This window comes from Macrotis lagotis, chromosome 3 (genome assembly GCF_037893015.1).
Source record: "Macrotis lagotis isolate mMagLag1 chromosome 3, bilby.v1.9.chrom.fasta, whole genome shotgun sequence".
Lineage (NCBI taxonomy): Eukaryota > Metazoa > Chordata > Mammalia > Peramelemorphia > Peramelidae > Macrotis > Macrotis lagotis.
In genome coordinates, this window is record NC_133660.1 from 173,077,183 (window position 1) to 173,092,149 (window position 14,967).

At 33.0% G+C, this 14,967-nt stretch overlaps 1 protein-coding gene across 6 annotated transcripts in view; it reads left to right on the forward strand.

Annotated features, from left to right (window-relative positions):
• The window catches only part of ATP8A1 (ATPase phospholipid transporting 8A1), a 290,003-nt gene that overhangs the window by 191,987 nt on the left and 83,049 nt on the right, over window positions 1–14,967 (forward strand). For all 6 annotated transcript variants that reach the window (XM_074229523.1, XM_074229525.1, XM_074229524.1 and 3 more), the window contains one exon: window positions 13,303–13,475. In XM_074229523.1, coding sequence (XP_074085624.1) covers window positions 13,303–13,475 — 173 coding nt within the window. The remainder of the gene's footprint in view (window positions 1–13,302; window positions 13,476–14,967) is intronic.

The following is a 14,967-nucleotide window of genomic DNA, read 5'->3' on the forward strand; positions in this document are numbered from 1 at the left end:
TATATATACACACATATGCATGTGTGTGTAAAATACACCAAAGTAATGCTAGAATTTTTTTTCACTATTTGCTATGTCATAGGATCTCTGACAATTTTTTCCATTGTGTCAACTACTTTCTACCCTTGCTTTTCATGGTTGGGGGGGGAATCACTTTATATTTCATATATTCTATTTATATATTTTTAAAAGTTATACATTGGTGTGATTTGGGAAGCTAGCAATTTCAGGACCCTTTAGCATAAAGCTCAGTAATTTTTCATGTGATTCTGTTCGAGGCAGTTACCAAGGGAACCGTCATATCATAAGTATATTTTTCACCTATTTCTAGACAGCCAGTCATGTCTTCCTTAATTCTATCTTCTCTACCATTTCATATGAAAATCAAACTGCAGAAGATGGAGTTCCTAGTTCCTAGACACTGTCCTTAGAAATATTTAAAATATCCATGGTACTGCTGAATAAGTAACACACTGTAGAAAAATAAGCAATGTCCAATAGTTTACACAAATTGCTATTATGGGAGTCATAACTCTTTGTTTAAGAACATGTTAACATTTTTCATACTTGATTTTGGCTGTAAGATATTGTAAGGAACCCTCTTGGAATGTTCTGCTAATTTGTAATAACTTTAGAGTGTGAATATTTGGAGATTGTAATCATGGAGGAGAGAGAGAGAAACATTATTTGGCCATAAATTTGCAAATACCTCATGTCTTAAATGATGATTAGGTGGTGGCACAGACCACCAAAGGGCTAATAAAATATGCAAGTTAGTTTAAATTCCTTATAATTCTTCTCCTGCTTTGAAATTTCTGAGTCTTAAAAATAGAATGATGGGACAAATATAAGAAACCTTTCATTTGATAGAGATAAATGTAAAACTTAGACAAGTTTTTCACAAATCTGGAATAAGTGAAGGTATGGGTAGATGATAGTTTTCTGAAAAAGATTTAGTTTTATTGAACTGTGATCTCAATGTGAATCATCAATGCAAGACAGCAATCAATAAAACTAATGAAATCCTAGTGTCTATGTCTAGATGAAGGAAAAAAGATACGTCTCTGCCCTTGTCAGATCATGTATAAATGGTTGTACTTTCCTTCCCAGTGCCAGCTTAATAGAAACATCAATATAAGAAGCCAAAACAAGAATATGCAGTAATTTAAATTCATTAACATAATGACATGTTGAAAACTTCATAATATTGGAAGGAGTTATGTCCTATCCAGAGTAGACAAAACAATCAGCTCTTCTCAGGTTTTTTAGAAAGGTTAACTTTAGGATACCATTTAAACAAGGGTGTAAATAGGTTAACAATCTAGAGTATGGGGGTGACGCAATCAGGTCATCTACCACAATTACAATAGTCTAGTACATATTGTATACATTTACTTTAGGATTATTTTTCTTTTTTTGTTGCCTGACCCGAAGTTCAATAGCTAAACCCAAGTCAAGTGTTGTGGTAAATGGTCAAAGCATCCTATCTTAAAATATACTTATAATCTTGCCTATTTTCTGTCTCTTCTTTTGGGTATGTTCACTTCTGCCTTTCTTCTAGATACATTCATACACATACACACACACACACACACACACACACAACACACAGACAGACACACACACAAACATATTTAAGACCTTCTATGACCATATTCCTGAATAAAATTATCCTGGAACCCTTGCAGAGAAATCTTCTCTGGGCTTTTTACAGAACTGCAGGAACAGAAATGGGAATATAATGTGGGGCACTCTCTGTAGGGTTATTGTTTTTGGTCATCAAAAACAGATCTCTTAGGTGGCCTAAGCTTTTCTTGGAATACATAGTCTCTTGTTGCTTCCAATTTTGCCAAGTTGAGTTTTGCCTAAATTAAAATAATGTCTTGCATGTTATGATTGACTCCACCCAATTCAGAGCTTCTGTTTTGATTCTCTATAAAATTATGGCATTTTTCCTGGTCAAATGCTTCTTCTGTGATTGTTGTCACAAAGAGTTTTCTTGTAAAGGGAAATGTAAAAATATGAAAGAAAATTACCAACACTTGATTGGAGATTATGCAAGAAAAGGAAACAAATTCCTGGAAGGTCAACTCTCATGTTGAACCACCAGGAGACAGAAGCCAGGGATTGTAGCAGACTGTGTAGTCTAGAACCAACCTTCCCAACCTGACCTAATGGTGATGTCCAAATTACAGAGAACAGGACCAACAGGGCCTACCCATTCCCTCCCAGAATGTGAGGATTTAGACTGGAGTGGGAGGGGGTAGGGATTTAGGAGAAAATAACCCTGAACTAGGTTCCAATATAAAAAATAAAGCTGAAAATATAAGAAAACAGGAAAAAAAAGATTAAGTCAATAAAGAAATATTATACATTAAGTCCAAGAGCAAAATTTACCCAAATAGTTACATTTTTATTTATAGACAATGGATCAAATAGAGCAAGATTCTTTATGAGACAAGAAGTAATATGGGGGGGGCAGGAAAAAATGAAACTTCAAAATAAGAGAGAAAATTTAAGAAGAAAAACATGGCCAAACAAAAAAGCCTGAATTTGATATATCAAGAAATTATAAAAACAAACTTCTCAAATCTATTAGAACCTTAAGTCAGAGTAAAAGTAGAAATAATCTATTGACTACTTTCTGAAAGAAATCCCATATTTAAAAAAAAAAACAGGAATTGGGGCAGCTAGGTGGTACAGTGGATAAAGCACCGGCCCTGGAGTCAGAAGTACCTGGGTTCAAATCCGGTCTCAGACACTTAATAATTACCTAGCTGTGTGGCCTTGGGCAAAGCACTTAACCCCATTTGCCTTGCAAAAAAACTAAAAAAAACCAGGAATAGTATAGTCAAAATCCAGATCTTCTAAGTCAAAGAAAAATACAGAAAGAAAGAATTCAAGAATAAAGGAATCAGCGGCAGCTAGGTAGTGCAGTGGATAAAGCACTGGCCCTGGAGTCAGGAGTACCTGGGTTTAAATCTGGTCTCAGACACTTAATAATTACCTAGCTGTGTGGCCTTGGGCAAACCACTTAACCCCATTTGCCTTGCAAAAAAAAAAAACCTAAAAAAAATAAGAATAAATGAATCATACTAAGGATTCCATAAGTTAGGGGCAGGTAAGTGCCAGTTGGATAGTGAACTGAGCCTGGAATCAAAAGATCCAAGGTCAAATCTAACAATGAAAACTTCCTAGCTGTGTGACCCTAAGCAAATCATTTAACTGCAGATTGCCTCAGTTTCCTTATTTGTAAAATGTACATAATAATAGGATCTACCTCCCAGGTATGTATAAGGATCAAATAACAATGATTATAAAGCCATATAGCAAGTGCTATGTAAATGTTAGTTATTATTTTTCTTATTATGATTGTTATTAACTTTATACTGCAACAACTGTAGGGATAAGAACAAAACTTGTCATTTCACTAATATAGGAAGGTCCCAAATGAGCAGACTCCCTCTACCAATGCAAGTCAGCACCTTCTCTGCCTTAGTCTTTGAGAGTGTCCCAAAGGGACTTCCAGGAGACAAGATGGTAGAGTAAATAGTAAATCACCAAAACTCCCATATTCATTTCCAAGCAATCATAAAATACTGCTCCAAAACAAATCCTAGAACAGCAAAATCAGCAAAAAGACAGGGCAAAACTATTTTTGAGCCCAAAAAACTTGGAAGATCAGCAGGAAAGGTCTGTCTCACTGGGGTAAAAGTAAAGCACCATCCAGGACAGGAAGCAAACCAACAAGTCAGCAAACCAGTAGTGGATCCTAAGCCTTAGTATAGTGGAGCAGGCAAACACCAACCTGTGCCCCAGCATAGCCAGAGGAATAGGCAGACTCCAGCTCTAAAAACAGGCACATGCTTCAGCATAGCCCTGGGCAAACAGGCAACGTCCAGTGGTAAATCTCCACATGCTTCATTGTAGCTCTGGACAAACAGGAGCTACTAGCTCCAGGCCTCAACCACATGCTTCATTGTTTCCTGGGGAGATGCAGAAACACCTCACTAGCCTCAGCATAGATCAGATACCAACACTAGGACCTCAGCTCAGCACCAAGCTGCCAGACTTCTAGGCCTGCATCAAAACCAAAACCAAAACCCAACTCCACCCCACCAGTATAGCATCAGAAATGAGAGTCTCCCATGGGACACAGGACACCCTCACTGCAACACCAAATAAACAATAAAAAGTCTGAGAGCTCAAATTTAAAAGAAAGGGAGAAGACCCAAAAATGAGCAAAATAAAAAAGCAAAAAAAAGAATTTCACTATAGAAAGTTATTGTGGTGATAGGGAAGATCTAGACACAAACTTTGAAGAGGACAGTAGTGACAAAATACCTATGGACAAATTCCTTAATGGTTAGAATTGACAAGTGGAAGCTCATTTCTCTATGAAACATCAAAAATCAATCAAACAATTTCAAAAGAAAAATAATAGAAGAAAATGTAAAATACTTCATGGGGAAAAACAATTGACTTGGCAAATAGATCCAGAAGAGACAATGTCAGAATCGATGGATTAAATGAATGCCATAATCAAAAGAACCTGGAAAGTATCTTTCAAGAAATTATCATGGAAAACTGTCCTGATAGTCTGGAACCAGAGGACAAAATAGAAATTTAAAGAATCCATAGATCATCTCAGGAAAGAGATTCCAAAATAAAAATTCCAAGTAACATAGCCAAAACTCAAAACTGTCAGGAAAAGGAAAATAAATTTGCAAGTGACTAGAAAGAAACAATTCAAATATCAGAGCCACCATCAATATTACCCAGGATTTAGCAGTTATAACATTAAATGATTGGAGGCAATGGAAAATGATAGTCCAGAAGGCAAAGGAGCTAGGACTATAAGCAAGAATCACTTCCCCAGTGAAATTAAGCATAATTCATAATAAGGGGGGAAATAGTCATTAATAGAAACATTTCAAGTTTTTAATAAAGAGATTAGAATTAAATTAAAAAAATTGATTTCCAATATCATGACCCAAGAGAAGCATAAACAGATAAAAAGTTAAAAGAAAACAAAAGAGAAACATAATAACATAAGAAAACACAATAGAGCTAAACTTCTTTATATCCTTAGAGAGGAAGATAATACTTATTATTCTTAAAAATTATATTACTAATGGTATAACTAGAAGGTATAGACATAGAGATTATGGGTATAAGGTCAATTTGAGGGAATGACATAAAAATAAGAGATGTGAAAGAGGATCACATTGAATGCAGAAGGAGAGGTAAGATGGGGTAAATTATTTCACATAAAGTGGCACTAAGGAACTATTATAGCAGAGAAAAAGGTGGAAAGGTGGGTGTTGGGCATCACTTGAACCTTACTTTCATCAGTTTTGGTAAAAAAGGGAATTATATATATATATGTGTGTGTGTGTGTGTGTGTATACATATAATCATTTGAATATAGAAATCTTTCTCACCTAACAGGAAAATAGGAGAGGAGATTAAGTAAAGTGGGGGAGGGGAGAAGGATTGATAGGAAAGAGAGTAGATTGGGGGAGATGGTAGACTTAAGCAAAACATTGTTGAGAAGAGAAAGGACAAACAGGAAGAATGTAGGAAGGAATTGGTGATCATAACTGAATGTGAAAGGGATGAACTCTCAAAATGGAAGGAGCAAAGTGGGTCAAAAACCAGGATCTTACAATTTGTTGTTTACCTAACACACTACAAGCAAAGAGCACAGAGTAAAAAAATAAGGAGTTGGAGAAGAATCCATTAGGCTTCAATTGAAGTAAAATAAAAACATGGGTAGCAATTCTACCTCAGAGAAACTAAAACAAAGATAGACCTAATTTAAAAAGATAAGGAAGGAAACTATATCTTGCTAAATTGGTGCCATAGATGATGAAACATTATTGATATGCACTAACTCTTATGGCATCCAGATTCTTAAAGGTACTGTAAAGATAACAAAATTATTCTGTTAGGGGATCTAAACTGTCCCCTCTCAGAACTTGATAAATTCAACCAAAAAATAAGCCAGAAAAAAAACTAAGGTAGTAAAGTGAGATATGACAAACCTTTGGATAAAATTGAGTGAGAATAGAAAGGAATATTCCTTTCTTTCAGCCCATGTCACCTACACAAATTGACTATTGGCATAAAAACTTCAAAATCAAATGTTAAAGGGGCATCTAGGTGGCTAGATAGAGCACTGGCCCTGGAGTCAGGAAGACCTGTGTTCAAATCCAGCCCCAGATACTTAATAATTGCCTCGCTGTGTGACCTTGGGCAAGTCATTTAATCCCATGCCTTAAATAAATAATTTTTTTAAAAAAATCAAATGTTGAAAGGAAGAAATTTTAACTGACAATTATACCCATTATACCCATTTTACCCATAACTGACATACCCATTATGATCTTTTTGGATCATAATGCAATTAAAAATTACATTCAACAAAGGGCAGTGGAAAGATTTAAAATTAATTGGAAACTAAAAAAGTCTAATCCTAAATAATAAGTGAGTTGAGAGAGTGGTCTAGAGCACCAAGAGATTAAGTGACTAGCCCAGAGTAGTAGCTTGTGTCAGAGGTGAGACTAGAATCCAGATCTTCCTTTCTTTGAGGCCAGCTCTCTAAACCCTATACCAAATTGCCTCTACAAGTGCTTTAAAGGGGAAATTTTTTTTAAATAAAATATTCCAAAAAGTTGAAAAATAAAGGTGAAAAAATATGAAGTGGGGAGAAAAATATATCTTTAACAAAATAGAGAACTTTACAGCATTCTTTTTTTTTTTAGGTTTCTGCAAGGCAAATGGGGTTAAGTGGCTTGCCCAAGGCCACATAGCCGGGTAATTATTAAGTGTCTGAGAACCAATTTGAACCCAGGTACTTCTGACTCCAAGGCCAGTGCTTTATCGGCTACACCACCTAGCCACCCACTTTACAGCATTCTTGAGGAAAAGACCAGAGCTGCACAGAATCTTAGGAATAAAAAAGCAAAAAAAAAAAGTGTGAATTATAAAGGCAAATACATTGAGAATTAGAAAGAACTAAATGATGATACTGTTCTTGCCTTCTTAAACAGGAAAAGGATACTTGTCTTTCCAGAATCTCTAAATTCACAAGACTAAAAAACAGTCAAAGAAGGAATTAAAAAAAGACATAGGTCCTAGAAATTGTTTTGTTCTCTTTCATTAGTTTTAAGGGTCAAAAGAAAAAGGAGGAGAAAAGGAAACAGGGAAGAATAAAGTAGAAGAGAGCTTAGTATTTCTCTTAATTGAGATTCATAAGAGGCATATACAAGAAGATTATTTCTGTTGATCACATTCTTTATAAAGAAGGAGAAAGGAAGAAAAGATAGGTAAAATTATAAGGCTAAAATGGAAAGGAACATACAATTAATATTCATAACCAGAAATTTGGATGTAATGAATAATAAGATAGGCTGGTTTTGAATACATAATTCAGCAAAGTTTTGTTTTCAAGAAACACATTTCTAGCATTAGGATTCACTTAGAATAAAAATGAGAGATTGGACAAAAATATGCCTCAGAAAAATTAAAAGATAAGGAGTGTTTTAATATTATTCATAAAATGGTAAAAAATGAAAGTACAAATGATTAAAAGAGATGAAAGTTAAAAGCTATATATTTACTACAGACAATGAAATGTTGTGAGTACTCTGTATTCTGAATAGCACTGCATCATTAGATGGTATAAGTAGAAAAAAGAAAAGTAATTGAATTTAAAGGTGAAAGTGACAACAAAATAAAAATAATCTGAGCCATCACAGACAAATGTTACAAAAAAGATAGATAAGAAAGAAGGTAATATAATTTTAGAAAATAGAGATAAGATGTTAGAGATTACTAAATTTGAATTGAAAGGAGTATACATATGTTTCAATTTAGCATACACAAATTCACTGTGCTAGAGCATAAAATCCTAATCAAGAAATTATAAAATTATAAGTATGAAATAATAGAGGATAACTATCTTTTATTGACCATAAAACATTAAAATTATAATAAATATAATCACCTAAAGAAAATTCAAATTTCAGTGGAAAATAATGTCAAGGAAAAAATTATCAATACAGTAAATGTTTTTATTAAAGAAACTAACAACAAGACAACATATCAGCTTTTTGGAAATAAAATAATAGGAAAAAATTTAATCTAAATACTTTCATCAATAAAAGAAAGAGCAATAAATGAATTAGACACCTAAGTAAAAAATAGAAAATAGCAAATTGAAAAAATTTCAACAAAGCACAAAAATAGAAATTCTGAAAATCAAAGAATTTATAAAATGAACAAAAACTAAGTAAACATAGCTGTTGGTTACATTTGGGAAAAATTTGCTAAATAGACCACTAGCAAGTGTTATCTACAAAAGGAAAGGGAAACAAAATTACTAAATAAAAATGAAAAAGTTCACAACAGAGGAAGAGGAAATAAACTATTATGTACTATTTTGCCACAATACCTATAATTGCAAATGAAATTGATGAATATAAAAATACAAAATACTCAGATTAGCAGAAAAATAAATTGAAAAACTACTCATTTCAGAAAATAAAGTAATCAGGATACAAAAGAATTTCCATGGGGTAAAAAATGGCTCTTGATGAACTTAGAAGTGGATTCTATCAAACATTCAAAAAACTATTAACTTCAGTTGCTTTAAATGCATTATATGCAAAAATAAGTAAGGAATTGATTTCTAAGTCCTATGAGATAAATGCTTTTGATGCATAAACCAGAAAAAGATAAATCAGAGAAAGAAAACTTAATTTGTCGATAAGCAATTGTTAATACAGTATCTCTAACAAATATAAACATTTTAATAAAATGTTTGCAAAGAAGTTTCAACTTCTACAACTTTAATATACTAAAAAGACTATACACTGTGATTTTGTTAGATTGATAGCAGTAATACAGGGTTAGTTTAATATTAGGAAAACTAAATGGGCAAAAACTAATAATACCAGTATTCAATACATCTAATGATTTTGTGTATTCATGTACAAACCTACTCTGAATGCTATAAAGAGAAATTAGGCTTAAGCCAATGATTCATATCATATTCTTCAATATGAAATGAATACATGGTCTGATTATGTTATAACCATGACATAAATTAGAAGAGGTGAAGGAAATACCTTTTATAACTATGAATAAGATTGTCATTTTTGACTAAAGATGATTACAAAAGATAAAATGATCAGTGTTTATAACTTAAAATTCAAAAGTTTTAGCACAAAGAAACTAACAGTTAAAAGTAAAAGAAAGGGGCAGCTAGTTGGCACAGTGGAGAGAGCCTCATCCTGGAGTCAGGAGGACCTGAGTTCAAATTCAAACTCAGACGCTTAAGAATTGCCTAGCTGTATGACTTTGAGCAAGTCACTTAACCGCACTGCCTTGCCAAAAAAAAAGTTTAAAAAAAACTCCATATATATAGTTTGTGTAGGGTTTTTGGGAGGTCGTAGTCTGCAGAATAAAAAGTATCCAACAAAAGAAACAATGATTCCTTCCCCATATTTAGAAGTTAATGACACTGTAATAAAAATGACCTGAGCTAATGACAAAGATGTAATCTTTGGGCAGATTCATAGAGAGAATTCCACTTGAATGAACTTTAATTTCAGAAGTGTCAAATGTATGACTAGCAAAACCTGCATTTCAATTATGTGATGTACATACATGGGTTTATTTATATATCTGATTGTATGTGTGTGTGTATACATATATACACCTTGGTGCATATGTATGTGCCTATGTAAATATAAGCAAAATTGGGGGCAATTAGGTGGTGTAGTGGATAGATCATCTGGCCCTGGAGTCAGGACAAGAGTTCAAAACTGAACTCAGACATTTAATTCTTACTTAGCTGTGTGACCTTGGGGCAAGTCACTTAACCCCATAGTCTTGTAAAAGTTAAAAAAATAAATATAAGTAAAACAAACTTTATATATGGGTAAGAATATGAAAATATCTGTTAGTCCATTAAAAGAAAAAACTTATTGTGTGTATTACAAAATTGTTGGATTTAGAAATCAGGAAAAACTAAGCACAAAAGTTGATTTCTTTGCAGTGTGATTATATTCAAAGAACTGATAAAGAGTAGCTGTATTTCCCTAAGAATTAGGAATAATTTCCATAAGGTGAAAAGATTAGAGTGTATAAGACTTTGAAATCTTTGAGGACAAGTACTGACTTTTGCCTTGCTCTGTATCCTCAGCAAATTGCAGGACCTGGCTTAATAGTAAGTGTATAAAAATGCTTATTGACCAATTGACTTGGTGGGAAATAATCATCTCAGTATTAGAGAACTGTTTCTATGTTCTAGATGAATTTTATCACTATTGTGAATGTCTAAAGATCACAATCCATCCATGCTTTCTCATCATGTAAGATTATTGTCCATTATCTCCTATCAATAAGCCCTCTAGAGATCTATCCCAAATTTTGGAGGCCTTCAAGCACATCTTTTTTTTTTAATTATTTGGATTCCATTCAGCATGACTGTCCTCTTATTCTTGGCTTAAATAACATGACTAGCCACTTTTAAAAGTCACATTCTTATTGAATTATGTTCTTTGTACCACTTCCAGAACTATTTAATCTAAATTTAAAAGATCCTGATTACAGCAGTGATTTTTATCAGTCAACCTGCTTAATTTCTAACATCTCTCATCTTAGTTTATGACATGACCACATGTAAATGAGTAGCTCAAGTTATTTTGTTCATTAGAGGTACCACATATCCTCTCTTTTGATAATTGCTTTCTCTGAATGCCCTTCTATCTATTTCCAGAAGCAGCATAGAACCATCCTAATGTCTCATAATATTCTGATTGTAGCAACAGATGTTATTTTCTACTCTAAAGTAGATACATTAAAGGGAAGAAGAGAAGAGGAGCAATAAAAAGGGAAAGAGAAATGGTGTTTTCACTCTTTAGTACTATATGTTCTTGTATTCATTTTCTATTTTACTTTAGCTTATTTGTGAAATTTCACTTTCACAAGCTGTCAAGTTCAAATGTTTAAACATTTTTTCCTTTCAGGAGACAAAAATAAAATAGAGCAATCCATACTAATAAACTTACCCCTGACTCCAGGAGATAAGCTTCAATGCAATATGGTCATAAAGTATGGCCTCAAGTCTTAGAAGTAATAAATTTACATAAATAAAATAAATTTAAAGATACATTATTAAAAATAAGGAAAAAACATGACTGAAAATAGAGCCAACAAAACTTATTCTACCAAGAAAAACTAAATTAAGATTTTTTTTTTTACATTTTAGTTGTAGGAATGTTTCAGTGTATCTTTTTTGTACATCAGCCTAGGTGGGCTGACAGGAGAATTGAGTTTAGAAAGAATTTTTTTACTCACCTTTCAAAAAATGTTATTTATTCTTCCCTGTTACATCTCTTGACACCTTTGGATTTCTGAAGATCTGTGATAATGACAAAGAAGGCCAGGTACATTCATGCCATAAATAAGAGGTCTTTAACAAATCAAAAGGTGTCAGAGAAAATCTTAGAAGAGAGAAAAAATATTAGGAAGAGAGGATCTTTTTTCCTTAGCTGTATCCTTCAGGCTAATTAATGAGGGCATTCACACACAGATTTGTGACTTACCTAGTTTTTATTTTAGCTTCATGGCTCATTCTTGACAATAATTTCAAGTTTTTCTATGGCTCATGAGCAACTTAGTTGCTGCATTTGTTTGAAAAAATAAGGAGATATTTAGGTGAGCGAAACTTGCTGATTTGAAAGACTTGAAAAAAGGCTTCAAAAGAATTGGCAATGTAGCAGAACCCTTTGATTGAAGCTACCAATAGTCATAGGAAACTAGTAGTCATCAATAAATACTTAAGGACTATTCATTTTCTATCAAGATGATAGAGATAGTATGGAAAAAACACCTTAGAAGTCATTCAGTCCAACCCCTTATTTTACTTATGAAGAAACTGAAGCCTAGTGAAACAAAATCACTTATGAAAATTGTATATTTAATAAAATCTGCCTCTGCCTCAAGTTCCATTGTTCTTTCCAATGCCTACACGAGCTACTCCTCAATTAATGCAGAACACAAAACTTGATGTAAAAAATACTCACCTGTCTAATAGATTTCACCTAATTCTACATAGTCAACTTATAATTCAAATAATTAGTCTGCTTAATCATCCAGTGTAAATTTGACTTTGTTTCTTATTAGCATTCTCCCTTAATCTGATAAGTTATATACATTTAAAAAATAATAATAGGGTTTTGTTTTTTTTTCATCTTTGGACTGAGGAAAAAAATGGAAAGCAGACTCCAATCATTTTCTCCCAAAGTTGCGAGCTAGAAAGTTTACAAAAGGATACTACTTTGATATTGGCCTTTGACAGTGTAGAAAAGTACAGACTTGAGTGGGAAGGTAGAATGGGAAAAATGGACTAAATGTAGTTGGATTATTTTATTAGAAGTGTTTTTCTACATCAGGAGCATCAGTAATAGAAATGTAAGTACATAAAACCATTCCAAATCAACTATAAAGTATTTATATATAAACTATGTCTCTATTTCCTCCTATTTGTAAAAAGTAATATTGAATTAACTATATGATTAATATTTTTAATCCTTATTTAGAACAATTATTATAAGTACTTATAATACCATTGTGTGGCTCAAATAAGATGTGTGTGTGTGTGTGTATGAATTCAGAGATTCCCCTGTAAGCTATATATCTCCAAAGATGGAAGATAGAAAGAAAAACCCCATATATACCAAAATACTTGTAGCAGGATTTTTTTGTAGTGACAAGAAACTGTAAACCCAACAAATGGTGAATGACCAAATATATTGTGATATAGGGATATAATCAAGTATTAATGAGCTGTACAAAAAAATAGGATAAAAAAGGATAAAGAAAATAAGAGAAAACATGTGGATTATTGCAAAATGTAGAAAGAACCATCAAAACAATATGCACTTTGACTACAGTAATGTAAATGGAAAGAACAGAGGAACCCAAAAGTGAGGGCTCTGATGACCAAGGGTGGTCCCTCAATATTTGAGATGGATGTACCTTCCTCCCTTCTTTGCAAAGGTCAGTGACTGTGTATATGGACCAACATAAAGAATATCAGATTGTTTGTGTATTTGTTAGATTCTCTGAACTGCCTTTATTTCCCTTTCTTTTTTATTCTTTATTATAAAGAATGGTTCTCTGGCTAATGGTACTAAATAAATATAAATTTTTTATAATAATTAAAAAAGTTTGATGTTTGGATTAGATAGCTAGGAATCAATAACTAATATTTATGTCTCATTATAGGCAACAAGAGAAACTCTCAGCCATCATTGTACTACCCTTGGTGATGCTCTCAGGAAGGAAAATGATTTTGCTCTAATAATTGATGGAAAAACTCTGAAGTATGCCTTAACATTTGGAGTGAGACAGTACTTCCTGGATTTAGCATTGTCCTGCAAAGCTGTTATCTGTTGCAGGTAAGTTTGTTTTTCTTAATATGAAAAGTCTTCCAGTGAAATATGTCCTTCATGTCTTCTATATAAATGTTCTTTACATGAGTTTGTTCAGGAATTGTTCAGGTTAAGCTTCACTAACCTCAAAAACCATATATGTGTCCATGCATAAATTAATGTTTTTAAATTGAAAAATTTTTAAAGCACTAAAGTTATAAATTTATTTTATTTTTGCTACATTTTATTTTTAGAATTATGTATTTCATTGTCTCCTAACTTCATAATTTGCCTTGAATATTTTAGTACCTTTACTAATCCATATTTTCAGTATAAATTAGAAAATTTCAAGATATAAATAAATAAAATTATTCCAAAGATTCTTGGTCTTCATTAAAAATTCTATTTAGATGCCTTGTGATGACTGTCCTGAAGGTGATCTTGGGCTCTTCAGTAAATTAGCCAGGAGAGTGAAACTCCAGCAGGAAAGCTTGTAAGAATAAACAAAGAAGGACTCCATGTTGTCTGAGGGCCATCCTTTCCAAGTTCATCATCCCATCAATAACAGAGGGATGATGAATCTTTTTGGCTGTAATACTTGCAAAGATCATCTACTAAGTTATTCAGGATTGTGAAATTATTTTGTTTATCCCTAAAATATTAAAGTGTCCAACATTTGTATGGCATTCATATATTTTCAGGATATATTCTGCAAGATGAAGTCATGAGCAAAGTAAACTGGTCTGTTCCTTCTCCCTAGCAGACTAACCTTTAAAAATCACAACATTCTTTGTATCCTACCTCTAATATGGATGAATGAATGTGATAGCAAAGCATTTTGCCAGTGTTTTAGCACAGTTCCTTTGAACTTGAGGGTCAACATGCTATTTGGTATGCGTTCATAACCTTTCACCCAGCTCACTGGTGAGAGATTTTTTAATGTTCCACTCATATTATTCCACTCATATTATTTCCTAATTTACTATTTTTTACTAATGTAATCATAATTAAAGAACTCATAAATGATAAATCAGGTACACATAATTTTCTTTGATTTGTAGGACTATTTGCTGATTTTTTTGGGAACTACAGAGGACTCCTTCTGGAAACTAAATTGATGATCTGGGTCAAAGAAAAATTATAATTGTTAGTTTAAATATTGGGGAAACAGATTTTTTGCAAAAGTAAGCACATGGCTAAACTTTTTTTTTTTGGTAGCTTTTGCCAGTTAGCTGCCTCTTCTTCCCCTTCTCAGCATTAAACTACAAAATTAAACAATAGCAGAGCAGGGAGGGAAACGTTCTTGACTTTTGAAATTGCCTTCAGAGATCCCAATCCTGGAGTACTCACAAGGCACATGGGCCTCAGGAATCTTTAAGGCACCAAGCCCTTAGGAGAGGATCACATTCTATTATACACGTGCAAGTCCAGACTGAAGCTGAGATTATAAAGATGTGTGTGGGCTCTCTTTCTCCCTTGGTCTTGTTTTATACACGTTTAAGGACCTTGAAGGTCCCAA